Raw genomic sequence first — 15,533 nt, 5'->3', positions numbered from 1 at the left:
AAACTTGTAAATGTAAATCTCCGTACTGCACCGAGTCATTGTCAGCATCATTGGTCTTGTGAGACAAAAAGAAGCCACCATCACTCACCTCACAATACATTCACATACTATATATTTCACCGTACAGTCCATTTCCATTGGAGGATTACATGTCTTGGAGGCAGTTTCTTTTATGTTGCGCGAGATTTACACCACAGTTCCGTAGTAATTCCACAGAGTATGTGACTATAACAGAAAGAGCCCAGACTATTGTTTCCACAGTGCCGTTGAGCCACAGGTCATAGAGAATTCCCTGATGAATCATGAAAACGTAAAAACAATAAAAAATATTGTTACAATAAGTCATTCTTAATATATTTGAACTCGTACTTGTGGAAACCGCAGCTCTGTGCAAACTATAACAATTTGGTCACTGGGATATCGGAGGCCACATCTGGCCCACTGATCAAAATCAGTATTTATGCAACATTTCAATGAAATTACTCAGTAAACCGGGGTGTAGTGGGAGGATGATGCCCATCAATTTTAGGGAATTACAATTTACATTAGTAAAAGGTGGTGTAATCCTTCAGATTCACCTTGTGGAGTAAGTAAAGCAATACAGTATATAGTAGGAAGTGATAGGTAGCACTGGGGAGGATCGGTACAAGTTTCTGGCCCCATTTACTTATTCAGAAAGGTGAATCCACCCTTTAACCATCACGTAACTCTTACTATCTTCAAACAAACTGTTGTCAGATTACACGGCAGTGGAGAGTGTGTTTGACTGTAAAATGAGACAAATAACAAATAAAGTTTGTGTGATTGCCAGAGTTGTGACTTCTGAATTGTCACTTGAGCACTTTTTAACTTAAAAGTTCAAAAGGACGCAAGAACTTTTCCTTCGGTCCCAGATACAGTTTGTCTAGATAATCCGCTCTCCGTCTCCTCTGCAATCAACAGTGTGTGCTTTACTGATATGAGCAGTACACAAATAAGACACAAACTTGAACATTTGTAGAACACAATTGTAGAAACACGACCGTTTTGTTTCTTTTCCATGATCTAGGCTTATGTGAAGGGTGGATTTCCCAGTTTAGAACAATGAACATACTGGGTTCACTGCTTTGTGATGTTTATTTTCAGATGTGTTTAGGCATCTGTACAATTGAATCCTTAACATTTTAGAAAAAAAGATTTGAGTCCAGATTGCGAGACAGACATTTTCTTAGATACAATGCAAAAAGTTGTGAAATTTTAAAAACATAACATACAGACAAAGCCTTAAGTGAGACTGAGGCAGGTTTCACACTGGATGCAGGTGCAGTGCGTGGCGATCTGCTGCTGATCTCGCATGCATCTGTCGCTCACACCGGGTACACGTCCCCTGCTCAGATGCCAAAGAGGTGCTGTGGAGTTTCGATTTTCTCTTAATACCAGGACCTCTTCAGTATGAAGCAGTGCATCTGTAAGTGCTCGACATATATATCACAATAAAACGAATGGAATCAGGGAACTAAAGCACTTTTACTTTGAAACAGGAGATGTGTTTGTGACGTGTGTAAAGATGCCATCACTGAGCCAATTGAAAAGAGATGCACCAAAGACATTACACGTCGCACAAACATCCAGTGTGAAACATGACTGAGATGACAGATTTTTTTTAAATTTAAAGGCAAGAAAATAGGATGTAATATTGTGGAGGGTTTTGCACGTTGTTCCACTTTAGTCTTGGTAGATTCTTCACACGTCTCATCAACGAATGGCTATCAGTCCAACATCAATGAGTTTCTGAATCTTCTGAGCAATAACCGGGTTCTTTAAGTGGCTGAGGAGAAGAAAAAAAAAGGTAAACAAATTGTTCAGGCGTTTTCGTTTGTCACCTTTTATCTACGATACCGACTGAAGAAGAAAACTTACTCGCTAAGCGCCTGAGGATCTTTCTGCATTTGCTCAAGGATCAAGCGCATGGCCGGGTCACTCATAATATTCTGCACCTCGGGATCGGACATCGCTCGTTTCTTCACGTCCTCTGGGCTGTCATTTCTCATGGCATGACTGACCATACAGCGCTGTATGCCTTCTGATGCTTCCTGAAAATGGAGAGGGCAAACAATGAATACAAAATGCCAATTTTTTAATCACTAAACAAGTAGTTTATAGTATTTATTTGTGTGCCAACATTTGTTATGATTCTACTACGTAACATAATCTGTTTATTTGCTTAAGTCGGTTGGTCCATAAAATGTATTTCAGTATTCAGTTGTATTAAAGCCAAGAAGTCTGGAAATATTAGCATTGATGAAGCCAACACAATAACCAATGATATTCACGTCACCTGCCAGTGGTTTTAATATTGTGGCTGATTGGTGCATCAAATTCTACAAAACCTATTGGTTTTCAAACAAGACTTTTCTGATCATTGTGGTAATCCGCAAATACCTTTGAGGAAGAATCCAGCTCCAGGGCCTTCTGGTATGAATCCATGGCTTTGGAATAATCTTTCATGGCCTCCAAAACGGCTCCTTTACGTGTGAAGCCTTTGACTGTGGACATACGTATTAGCAAAATTAAAATCACAGCGAATTGTCCTGAATCACATTTCATCATTGTTAACATCTATTATATCACGGGTTTCTCACTCCCGGTTCTGTGGAGCCACCGTCCTGCATGTTTTAGGTGTTTCCCTGCTCAAACACATCTGATTGGACCAGGAGTGAGGAACCCTGGTCTATTAAGTCAAGTACAATAATGTATATCTATCTTTAAAGCAAGTTGTGTCTGTGACAGGCTTATCTCGCTGACCGTTAGTCAGATTGCCCCAATACTTTGGATATGGGTTGAGCATGACCCGATTGTGTGCATCCTTGATTTTCACCGATTTATCATGCTGCACTTTCACTGATTTATCACACTACACCAGGCAGGCAGCGGCTCATCAGCAGCAGCTGCGCTGTCTGGAGCGGGGAGGTGGGAGTGAAGAGGCTGTCCTCACGATGGGTGAGACATTTTCTGTGTCTATTCACCAATATGCAAGCACATATTTATTTTGCATCAGCATGCTACTTTGTGGCTAACCTGTTTCCAAAGGTAAGCTAGCGAGGCTACGATCAGCACTAGCGTAGGCCTAACATAATACAAACACTGTGCAACCTCTTTAGGCACAACGCTAATGTTTTCATTTTCAATTATTATGTTAGCCTTTACGTTCCTTATCATGCATTACCATTAAATAACTGAAAAATCTTCTTCAGCTCCCACTATAGAAATACATACTTCCTACGGGCACTGCACTAGTTTAATGAATAATAATGTAAAATTTACTACTCACTGAAGGTGGGGTCAAGTTTGATGCACTCTTCACAATCCTAACAACAAAAAAAGATTGCAAATGTTATTTCACAAGCCAGATTAAAATCTCAACAACTGGTTAACATATGTGCTTGGTCAGGGAGACGGTACCTTCAGGGCAAGTTGAAACTCCAACAGCTTTGTGTAGCAGGCAGCTCTGTTACTGAACAGTTTGGCGTCGCCAGGGTTTCTCTTGATGGCCTCGGAGTAATGTTTCATGGCTACAGGGTAATCTCCTGGGGGGAAGGAAAACACAAATTCAGCTTCAGTCAACATCAAAATAAAAGAGACAAATCCAATTATGATCAATTAAGATGCTTAACAGCAATTACACACACCTTTCTGGAAGGCATCATTTCCTTTGGTCTTCTCTTCCAGGGCCAGTTCTGGGTTAATGTAAGCTAGTTTCTCCTGCTCCTTTAAGATTTTCTCTGCCTATGCAAACACAAAAGTGCATATTTATGTTACTTTGGAATAACACACTATAGCAGTCAGCTACCAAAAAAAAAAGAGAAAAAAAAGGGGAATACTCTAACTGCAATGGTAAATATCACACCTGCTGGCACCTCTTCAAGACATCAGGGGTACGATGCTCTGTCAGACTCTTGTTGAAATACTGAACAGCTTCTTTGTATTTTTCCTGCTTCAAGTAAGAATTGCCGATCCTCGCCAAGGCCCTAAAACAGTAGAAGACAGTTATAAATGGCCTATAACATCAGACTATCTAATGTCATTCTAGTTTTTCATCTTGAAAGAATAAATAAATATACAACTACAACAGAAAGAAAACAATTGAATCATATTTAAACTTGTGTATCTATAAATACAAAACCACCTTTGTGCCCTTGAACAAAGCTCAAATTAAAAACTGATTCGACATCATTACATCAAATATGAGCAGCAGGGCAGCAGAGAAATACTGCCCCATAGTGGGTGTTTTAACACTTGCTTGTCAAGTGACAAGTATGCTTTACGTAAGTGTTTGTTAGATGGTCTGTTAAGCCCCTCCCCTCCCCCCCTGCATTATTCTGACCCAAAAAACACAAACATCACTCTGACAATATTTGAAATCTTTAACAACTCACTTTGCAATTTGTCTGTAGTCTTCTCGGTTCTCTCTGCCAACATCAATGGCCTTCACACACAGCTCCCGGCACTTCTCGAAATCTCCCTTTTCAAAGTACACAGCTGAGGAGATAGTAAAGAGTACACATTTACCACGTTCATGAGGAATTAAAAGTTTAACAGTCAGCTGAGCTAGCTCTTCTCATTTTAAAAGGCCCGGGCAGTCAATTAATTTAAAGAGTTCATACATGAAACGCTGACAAAGCTGCGATTTCTCCATTAAAGACATTTTGGATGAAAAAAACATCCACATTACAGGCCTTTGTACACATGTAAATAATAAATTGTGAACCTTATTTCGAGTCAATGCCACTTTCGCTACCCTAATTACTGACTAATTACGCCAAGTGATTGCAGCTTTAATCGTTTTGGACGGAGGTCTTTATTTTTATCATTTATTCTTTAAGAGTTGTGCTTCCAATGGCTTCACATCTACCCAATCAGAATGTGTGCCAATGTTAAAAATATTCAAATAAGCAAATGCACACAGCTGACTGCAGACAGATATTTATTTATATTTAAATAAACATTTATATTTTCTATTAGTAGAATGACTGAGCACTTCAGCTGTACAGTTTTGAATAAATATTTAACTCATATTTAAAATGATGACTGTGTGCCATTTGTGCAGATCTTTGAGATAACAAAGACATTTTCTTCAGTCTGTAGAATATGACGTGTATAGGCCAGGACGATATTTAATCTAAAATGGTAATTTGACACACATTTTGGTTTAAGAAATATTGCACCTGCAGCAATTTGAAAACTTCAGTAGGCCGTATTGTGATTTCGATACACTTTAGATAAATTGTTCAGTCCTACTGAGCACCAGCTCATCACTCGATGTCGATTGTGATCATTAAAATTGTGTTTCTCTTAACGCGAATAGTGAGTTTTGCTAATTTTGTGGGCCCGAGATGCAATTGTTTTTAAATATAAGAATGTGTACCTGCTTGATTTGAAATGTATGTCATGTTGGCGGGGTCCTGTTTGATTGCCTCTTCATAGTGTTTCAGCGCCGTTTCAAAGTCCTTAGTCTTGTAGGCAGCATTCCCAAGTTCTTTTTCCTTCAAGGCCTGTATGGAAATAGACATTTGAAGAATAACAAATGTGAGAACAAAGGGCAACTATCAGGTAAATTGGTGTTCTCGTTAAAAGAAAGCTGATGAACTTACCTTTCTCTTGTTTTCAGGCAGGTCTTCATCTTTGGGTGGAGGTGGTTGAGTCTCTTGGGATTTTGGGGGAGGAGTGGGGGTGGGCTCGTCTTCCTCCTCTGCCTCAGAGAGGTTCAGTCCCAGCAGCACAGAGAGTGTCATCATTACTCTTTTATCCTGCAGCTTCCTGCACAACAGTCCGGCAAATGCATTCTTTAATACCACAGAATTAGGGCTAACACATTTAATCTGTTCAACTTTTAGTCACATCAATGTAATGCCAAGTAATGAGGATGATACCTCAATAAATAACAATCTGATTTGGAAAAAAATCTATTACTGGACTTTGCACATACGTGCCAAGCTCCGACGGTTTGTTCCTGAGCTGCTCCAGCAGTTCTCTGTAGCTGGGATCTGACAACAACTCGCGAGTCCGAGGATCATTCTCCAGCTTCTGATACAGGTTGGGCATAGCGAAGGGGTTCATCAGTGATTTCTCTGGTGGATCAAGATGGATGTTATTAGAGCGATATATGCGATCACAAATAAGTGTCATTAATACCCACTCGTCCTGCACCGCTCTATGAGCGCATTTCTTTCCCCTGGTGTAACTGTGCTACTTTCCCGCTGTATGATTCACAACACTCAAAATTATGTGAACTTCAATGTGACTTTGCTTTGATCCTGTCAGCAGCTATTTCTAAAGCCTTTATCCACACAGGAGGGGGAGAAATAAGTCCCACAATTATCAGATCACAATACCACATTCTTCAGAGTAAAAGACATCTACCTGCAAGTCGAGCCTCGATGTTCTGTAAACCCTCTTTCAGCTGCTGATTACTCGGCTCTTGCCGGATTCCCTCCTGGTAAGTTTCTCTCGCATCGTCCAGTCGGCCAAGAAATTCCAAAGCTGCAGCTTTGCGGGAATAGCCCTGGGTGATACAAATTAAGAGTATAGTGTCAGCAACATTGAACTACTGTATCGCTTGTCAACAGAATATTGGGTAAAATAAATATCGTCTCACCTTGCCCCAGTCAGGTTTGATCTTGATGGTTTGACAGGCATCTTGCAGAGCATCCTCATAGTTGCCCTTCTTGGCGTGGGCAGCTGAGCGGTTACTGAACAGGACATGGTTGGAAGGGTCAAGAGTCAAGGCTTCAGTGTAGCACCGTACAGCCTCGTCAATATTTCCTGCACTCAGTGCCTTGTTGCCCTGGTCTTTCAACACTGAAACCTATGAGCCAGGAAAACACAATCAATTAGGCAAAAAGAAGTACACTCGCAATACTACAGTTTAGGCCATTAACAGAAAAGCAGGAGACAAGTCTCTTTTTTTTTCCCTGTGTGTGTGCTTGTGTATACAATCTCTATGATTTAACTAGAGCTGAAACGATTAATCGATGAATCGATTACTAAATTAATCGTCAGCTATTTTGATAATCGATAATCGGTTTGAAGCTTTTTTCATGATTAGAACAAGATTTCTGATTGTTTCAGCTTCTTAAATGTGAATATTTTCTTTGCTCCACATAACAAATAAATCATTAAAACTGAATCATTTTGGTTTGTGAACAAAACAACACATTCGGGAACATCATCATTTCCAGGTTTGACGAACATTGATCAAAGTTTTTTTTAACATTTTCTGACATTTTATGACTAAACGATTCATCGAGAAAATAATCGACCGATTAATCGATTACGAAAATAATCGTTAGTTGCAGCTCTAGATTTAACTGAGAATTGGGTACCGCACTGCGGTGGGGGTTAGAGGTTCCGAGTGTGGCAGTGGGCAAATCAGGTTGGGTGTACCCGTGGATGGAAGCTGCGCCCCCCTCTCCACCTGCAAAGTGACCCGTCAAACCCATCGACCCGTGGTGCAGGTACAACAGGGACGCTGAGCTTTGGTGGGGGTTTTGGATCAGCAAGGGGAAGCACACCTCCGGATGCGGAAGTAGCCTAGACTAGAGCCAAGTGGGAGAGATCTGTGCATTTTTGTTGAAAATGCCACTTACTTTCTCTTTCATGTATGTGGTCTCATAACTGAGATCCTTCCTCATACTTTTCAACATTTTTTCCCCCTAATTGGTAGCACTTGAAAATGTGCACTTCCTATAGAAAACGTTATTGCCAGATGAATCAGATTCGATGGTTGACAACAAATGATGTGTAATTGGTTGGTGCAGTGTTAAAGTCTGTAATGTTGCATTTGTGCCTTGTTATAACATTTTAATATCCGTCTTTGAACCTTTAATCCATACACTAATCACAGCAGCTCATTTACAGATCAAAGGCAGTGCCAGTCTTCATCCATTATCAATTAGAAAAATATACTAGAAAAAGTCTGAGAAAAATGTCCAAAGGCTCCTCTCAAGTATAGATAGCACTGATGAGTGAATGCATCCATACTCAAATTTATAAAAATGGGTTGTGAAATGTGGGATTGGTCAGCAACCAAAAAGGGTACAGAATTATGATAAAGAATAAATGTTGCCTCTGCATTCCCCCAAGCAAATAATGCAAAGAGAATAAAGGAGAAAATGAGAGATCATTTTCAGCATCAACTGTTTACACAGAGAAAGAGAGTGAGCGACAAGAGCAACCCGTCTACTTGTCCTCCACTCACAGCATCTACTTCACACACGACTGACTGCTCACAACATCCCCTGGAGGAGGGCGGGCGGGGTTATTATGTGCCATTACTGCATCGATACAGAATAGTCTGGATGCATCTGCATCACGGTGAATCTCTTAACAAATACTTTCAACACTTAGTTTTCCACCAAGACCACATTGACGCAAGATAGTGAGCTCCTGGGTTGGGTGCAGAACTTTGAGGTGCTCTGAAGAGCTTTAAACTGTGAAGGATGGGACTGAAGAGACGGGAAAACAGAGATCGGGTATATTAGAGGAGAGAACTTGAAATGTGATCAATAACTTTGAACCAGGAAGGGCAACATTTCACCTCTAGAAGAACATAAAATAATTAAAGATGTGTCAATGTAAGCAGTAATTATAAAAATCAAACCACCCCTAAAATATATGACTTGAGAAGGAGGGGGAAACCTTCTCAGCTGTCTTCACAAATGGACAAGTTCCTCTCTGAATCAGCATATTAATGATAAGAGAGTGCCCTCTATAGACCTGGAGGATGTACAACACTCATTTAACTGACAATGATGTATCACATGGGAAGCTCAGGTATAAAAACACTATCTAATATAAAGTCAAGTGTCTTAGTTTGATCCTGGAAACACTTTAACAGTACGGTGGCAGAACCTTCCCGAGGACGCGACAGCTGACGACAAAATGCGGCTTTAGCTCCGACAGCAGCGCCGTGTGCATCTAGAATGATCCACCGGTCTGAGTGCACGCTGCTGTGGAGACCGCTGAAGCTGATCCAAAAATACTTCCGCAGCATGTGCTGCTGACTGGCTGTCACACTTCAAGTTGTCGGTTTTCTGACACAACATGCACACAAAGGGTGGACACGATGCTCCAATAAGCCGACGATCCCATTGAGAGCGTTCACATTTTTGAGATAATGTTGATAAGCGGTTAAATGAAAAATTGCTAACTCGAGCATAACTTGATACGACTATGTTACAAGTGGTTTGCTGTGAGTTAGAAAAATATATTTGCAATATCGATTGATGGACGAGCGATTCGGAACAGGGAAAGTTTCCTACTGCAGCTATATGAATTATAGCCCCACACGTTAGCTTCAGTTAGCTAACATTGGTTGCAATCACACATGAGCCAAAACTTAGAAATATATGACATAACATTTAACGTGACATAGCTATGTTTGTGCTTCTTGCACTAAGGTTTGGTTTGGTTCATTGACCATGCCGTAGTCTATCGTAGTTGAATCGTTTTGCTCAGCCAACCACCGAGAACACGCATTACTACCGGAATTGAAGCTAAGCTAACTAGCTAGCTAGCTAGCTGTCCACTACAGGCAAAGATTAAAGTCTTGGTGTGAAGAGATAGCCAACTAAGCAAAGCTGTGAATTTATTTTGCACGGGCAATCAACGTTTAAGCAACTCTTGAAAGAAACTCGCACTGTATATATGTTTATATTTTGGAAAACATGTATCATGAAAAGTAGCTTGACACTCACTTTGTCCATGGTATCAGCATGAGGTTCCTTCCAGAAACTACTGCGGTCTAGCGCCTCCTCCTGAAGTTCAAAAGGAGGCGTGTTCACGACCGGAACAACATGAAGGTTGCCAGTTTGGGACGGACGGAGAAAAATCCGCAATCAGTATTCAGATATATGGTTCTCATCTGACAGCCACTTTGAAGTCTGAAAACCGAAATGTGTGCAAACCCGAAAGTGTGCAACATACTCTTCAAGCTGTACATAGAAACATGAATTTGGTAACTGTTTTTTAACATTTAAATATCAAAGCATGAACAATAAATTGGTCAATACGTTTTTCTTTTATTTTGGAATAATTGAAGCTAATTGTGGCTTTCTAGGACCTACATATTTTGATACCTTGATTAATGTTATCCTGATTCATTTTCAAATAAACCAACACTGTACAACACATGATCTTGAATGTGAATTTATTCAACTAATATCTGCTATATATGCTATATGTATTCGCAAATATTGCATATATGCATTATATTATATTATTTCATGCCTTCTGAAGCTCTGATTACTGACAGATCGTGAAGGCAACATGCATTACTTATGGCGCTAGTTTCTTTCCAATGTTGGACTTTGTTTTTAACAACTTTCACAAACAGACATCAATTGGTAACGTATAATACACCATGTTCAAAGTAAATTAACTTTCTAACTTTTTTTTTTTTTTTTTTATTACTACTGTGCAATAAGCTACAGCTGCATTATCATGTAACAAGCTAAACGAGTCATGTGAAAGATTAGCTTTTTGGCTAACTAACCTAGCTTGTTGCCTTTGGTTTGTTGCTAAACTGAAATGACACCAAAGTGTCTGTTTTAATCTTAAATCTTTAAATTCGAGTTAGTGGACGACTGTTCATTGTGGAAAGTAGTGAGTGGCCAACTGTTACACAAGTATCAGGTATCTTACTCTGTTTTATCAGGTGCTTCCCACTGTGTTGCTAATAGGTGCTGCTAACTGGACAAGCTGCTTTCACTAAACAATGATGAGAAGACAGGAAAACCAGCCAGCCAGACCAACAGCAGGTTTGTAAATGAGTGTCACGTTGAAAAAGTCTTATGGAATAAATGATATTACTGAGCTGAAATGATATTATGGCCTCAGTGCTTATTTAGAGCAAAAATATCAGATGGAACTAAAGAAAATATGTACCTATTGATTCTACATTTGTGGAGGCTGTATTATCATCCTGATGGAAGCCGCTGGAATTCAGCTTGTAAGGAGTTAAGAGAATCAGAAATGATGGTCTGTTGAAATGAGACTATCTTTATGTAATTGTGAAAGATTGTCAATGAAAACACTGCTAAATGTTTCACAACATACCCTTTGTAATATGCTGGATTTATTTAGTGTGTCAATACCTTACTGTGTGTAGTTGTTTTTTCCTTTGTCTCCAACAGGCTGCATCTCTGTGCCACTGTTTAACCAGAAGAAACGAAACAGGATTCCTTTGACATCATCTCCTTCTGTGAATGAATTCTTCTCCCACACTGAATATGTGGCAAACACCAGTGCAGCAACATCTCACAACAGCACAGCAGGTGAACCATTCAGTCAGGCTCTGAGTTCCCTTTCTGTATTTCAGACACTAGAGAGCGGTGCACTAAAAGCTATAAGAACAAGGGAACTGAAGAAAGCACTCAGAGAGCACAAACCTCCACCAAGACTGCACAGTTTTCCACTATGGATGGGATTCCATCTACCGGCGCATAAGCAATATGATAAAAAGGAAATGTAAAATGAAATATCACAAAATGTTTTTAAGTATGAGGGAGGTGGAAAAGTTGGTGTATAAATAAAATGTTAATGCAAAAACAGTGCAATGAAAAATAGACGATGACCTCTACAAATCACATGACTGAAATGTCACTCCAGAGAAAAGGTGGATGAGATGAAGTATGTGTGGACGGATGAGGGAAAACACAACATTCCTCAACTTAGGGAAATAAGCAAATATTAGCACAATAAAAGATTATTATAAAACCAGCAACAAAACAAATTTTACACTCTTTGATATTGCTTTGCAACATTTACTTATCTTTTTTGCACTGTTTGCTAATATTTGCTTAACAACAGTGGATAGAAACATTAGAATGTGCATTCCCTTAGTGAATATTTGAAAACTTAATCAAGACTTATATAATACATACTTATGAAAAACTAACTAGAGTCAGTACACCCCTTTAGTTTGCTAGTTTAACAAAAAATAAATACTATATTCAGTAACAAATAAACTGTAATAATTCTTTTGACACAACTATGCTTTTCCTCAGGTACTTTTGGAGGTTACCAGGCTTCAGCTTTGTCTTCTGGTGCTTCACAAAGTGACCAGTGGAACATACAGGGTGTCCCTCAAGCTCCTCAGCCCCAGAAGTTTACCAGCAACAGATCTGCTTCTGGACCTGCCGCTACAGCGAGAACCTATGCACCGATATCACATCCATACAACGCTGGAGGCACAGGGTATGTTTTATACACTTGTAGTAACAGCCATTTGTTTAAACCGGCTTATATCATGCAATAATTTAAAAACTGCTGGAAATTCCTTAATGCATTATTATCATGTGAGCACTTTTTGCAGCAGCAACAAACTGCCAAATTGACCAATTTTGATATTTTTTAGTAATTGACGGCAGAACAAATCAAACTTTTTTTTGTTCTCAGAAAGTGATAAACTATCCAAAACTTTGCTATTGCTTCTTATTGTCTTCACATAAAATTCTATAAAATAGACACGATATCTAAACACTACTTTACTGAGAATCAGAGTTGTGTGGAGCTGAATCAGAGTGATGCGGACTTATTTAACAATGTTTCAATGCAAAACACATTTGTTTATTCTTAGAAGTTGCATAATTTGAGCCATAATTTAAATGTAAGTTATTTTATCAATGGAGAGGGTTCAAATTTGTCTTACATGAACAATGTTTCTCACATATTCAGATGCTCTCAGATGTTAAAATCTTTTTAACTTTATATTCTTTTAAAAAGATTGTGTATGGTGAGTTTCATTTTGAAATCCCAGCACGTATAAAATCAGGAGGGATGTATTTTCATTTCAGCTCAAAGACTGGACAGCCTAGTTTCCCCAGCAGACAACAGGATTCCAGCTACAGCTTTACTCCCCGACAGAACAAATATCAAGCTCCTTCGAGGAGTGACACTGCACAAAGCAAGACACGGCCGCCGCCACCACCGCCGCCGCATGGTGGATTCTCTCATGTGGTTCAGCAGTCACCTTGCAGACCCTCCATTCCCTCATATCAGCAGCAACAGCAACTACAGCAGCCAAGACCTCTGCTTCCCCCTGTGCCACCTGTGAGCAAGTCCTCAACTCAACCAGTGCTGCCTTCTCAAAACAACAGCTGGAAATTTACCAACAGCTTTGGGCCACAGAGTTCCTCCTTTGCTGGAAAAAGAAGCTCAAATCCACCTCGGTCTACACGACCACCTCAAACCCAGGTAGGAATAGATGTGGAGCTGAGTTTAATTTGATTTTGCTCAGTAAAATACACACAAAAATTGATAAACTGCAGGAAGGGGTGTAGAGTCCATTAGAATTACAGGTTAGAAAAACCTTCCCATAATCTGACACTGCTAAATCTTAAAGGTATAGTGTGTACTATTTAGCAGCATGTGTCTCTGTGTTTAAATAATAAACAAAGAGATTTGGAAGTGGTTGTGTGTAATATTTAATGGAATTGTTTAGATCTAATTTTGTAATCATTGCAGCCCTTATATTGTTAGTGATTATCCTTAACTGTGCTCATCAGGAAGCGCCTCTAATGAAGCCGGCCTCCGAGAACTCACTGAGGATCCTGACTGCAGTTATTGCGGGCATGAGACACTGGAGCCAGTTCAAAGACAAAGTGCCTTACTTGTTTGAGATATTTGGTGAGTTGATTTGCAGTTGATGCATTTTTTTGTTGCGTGTTTAGCATTTAAAAGCATGATTAATCTGAGGGGCCACGCTTTACTCTTCCGCCAGCCACCCTGGACTCTGCAGTAACACTTGGTCACCATGGATCCAAGACCTTCCTCATGAGAGATGGAAAGGAAGTTGTGCAGTGCATCTTCTATGAAAATGTAAGAAAAAGATATTATGTCCTCTGTAGCTCATTGGTAGAGAGACTTGTCTTTCAACTTGAAGGGTTTGTGGGCTCAATTTCTGGCTTTGCTATTAGAAAAAGTATTTAAGGAACAGCTAGATCAGGGTTTCTCACTCCTGGTCCTGGGGAGCCACTGTCTTGCATGTTGAAGATGTTTCCCTGCTCAAACACACCTGATTCAAATAAATGGGTCATTATCCAGCTTCAGCAGAGCCTGATAACCAGAGTCTAAACAGCAGAAGTAAACGAGGAGATGAGTTGCAGGTGAGTGGATCAGAAGTTCTGCCCTGCCAACCAGCCAGATTCCTGAAACAAAAAGCAGAACAAAATAAACAGGAAACCATAACAAAGAACTTTAAAAAAATAAAAGACAGGAACTGACACCATGACAGATGTGTACACTTGAGTGAGCTCCTGATGGCTGTGACGGCACTGTGTGAATGTATGAAAGATGTGTTATATGAATGAATGTGTGAGTGAATGGCAAAACTGTGAGCCCACATCCCTCTAAAATGAAATTAATTTTCGTTTTATGTGTTGAGTGCATTTCAATTTGCTTTTGTTACTTTCCTTTGACTCTGTTCAGTCTCTCTATAATAACATTGGCTTTTACTAAATATGCTGCTTTGTCCATCTTCACTATGTGAACCCATGAGTGGAATTCTTCTTCAAAAATGTGTTGAAAATCGAGCGCCGATCCTTCATTTACGCCTCTTGTCCAAAACAGGAGCAGGAGCTGCCTCGTCTCATCCGCGGTCAAATCCATCGATGTGTGGGCAACTATGACCGCAGCAGAGACGTCCTCATGTGTGTGTCGGTGAGGCCTGGCCTGCCCTCAGAGCAGAGGAACGCCCTCGAGGCTGTAAAAGCATGCGACACAGAAATGAGGGCACTGGTCAATTCGATGCGAGAAGTCTGAACGACAAAGAAGCAAGCTTACTGCCATTTACTCAAAGTAACTTCTGTTATGTTCTAGAAATTCCAGTGGTTTTCACTGAGAGGTGTTGTTTCAGTTTTCCACCTGTGAGGGGCGATGTAGTTATTACACTAAAGTTCTTCCATGTTCCTGGATATACTTTTTTTTGTGTATTTTGTGAAACATAATCTAAAGAGTTGTTGCATTTCATTCAACCTGTTAATTTAAAGTAAAGCTTCGCTTCTTGTAATTTGTTTTTATTACAAAGAATTCACAGACTCACAGAACAGCAGACATTATTTTCAAGGTTTAAGTAGCATTAATACGACGGAGTACAAGGACCACATTGAGAACAACATCGTAAGAGGGTTCAAATGGGTGCCGTGGTGCATTTTGTGGAATTATAGCCTACTTTAGGTTTAACAAACAATGAGATACTTAATCTTTTGGCACATCAGCATCAAATTGTCACAAGTGTCAGGTCTTTAAAAATAACATATTTTCCGCAGAAAGGAAAGCGCTGCTTTTGTGGAGGGGAAAATAGAGGAACTGATAATTAATTTGACCCCTTGCTCACTGGGTCTTTATTCAAATAGTATGCATACATTCAACTAGAGCTGTCAACTACTCTCGGACTTTCCGACTTTCACTTCCGGTCCGTCACTTTAAGACGTCCGTGCACAACACGAACAATAACAACAAATCCCATTGTTACACACGCCGGCAGCACAGTACAA

General features: G+C 39.9%; 2 protein-coding genes across 2 annotated transcripts; one reads left to right on the top strand and one right to left on the bottom strand.

The window, feature by feature from the left end:
- Nucleotides 1-615: 615 nt before the first annotated feature.
- Nucleotides 616-9,760, bottom strand: stip1 (stress-induced phosphoprotein 1). The gene is made up of 14 exons (XM_083910769.1): nt 9,735-9,760; nt 6,635-6,844; nt 6,400-6,541; nt 5,966-6,107; nt 5,631-5,796; nt 5,405-5,531; nt 4,416-4,518; nt 3,887-4,007; nt 3,669-3,765; nt 3,442-3,566; nt 3,311-3,347; nt 2,422-2,525; nt 1,900-2,072; nt 616-1,807 (listed from the first exon to the last, which is right to left on the bottom strand). Exons 1-14 carry the CDS (start codon nt 9,741-9,743, stop codon nt 1,735-1,737), a joined length of 1,629 nt encoding a protein of 542 aa, XP_083766895.1. The 5' UTR covers nt 9,744-9,760; the 3' UTR covers nt 616-1,734.
- Nucleotides 9,761-10,753: 993 nt separating this feature from the next.
- spata22 (spermatogenesis associated 22) lies at nt 10,754-14,799 on the top strand (the record flags this gene model as incomplete). Its single annotated transcript, XM_083905203.1, has 7 exons — nt 10,754-10,796; nt 11,172-11,312; nt 12,045-12,234; nt 12,834-13,233; nt 13,545-13,665; nt 13,760-13,857; nt 14,608-14,799. The coding sequence occupies 7 exons, from the start codon at nt 10,754-10,756 to the stop codon at nt 14,797-14,799; spliced, it is 1,185 nt and encodes a 394-aa protein (XP_083761329.1).
- Between the last annotated feature and the right edge of the window lie 734 nt (nt 14,800-15,533).

Source organism: Microchirus variegatus (assembly GCF_963457635.1).
Source record: "Microchirus variegatus genome assembly, chromosome: 2".
NCBI lineage: Eukaryota > Metazoa > Chordata > Actinopteri > Pleuronectiformes > Soleidae > Microchirus > Microchirus variegatus.
Note: the sequence above shows the minus strand (reverse complement) of the source record. Positions and strands in the feature narration are given on the sequence as shown.

What these genes read in the sequence shown, in the direction of transcription:
- stip1 (XM_083910769.1), bottom strand. An exon ending in GACTACAGACAAATTGCAAA is followed by an intron (nt 4,008 to 4,415) that starts GTGAGTTGTTAA and finishes CTACTGTTTTAG; the next exon opens with GGCCTTGGCGAGGATCGGCA. An exon ending in AGTTTCAACTTGCCCTGAAG is followed by an intron (nt 3,348 to 3,441) that starts GTACCGTCTCCC and finishes TTTTGTTGTTAG; the next exon opens with GATTGTGAAGAGTGCATCAA.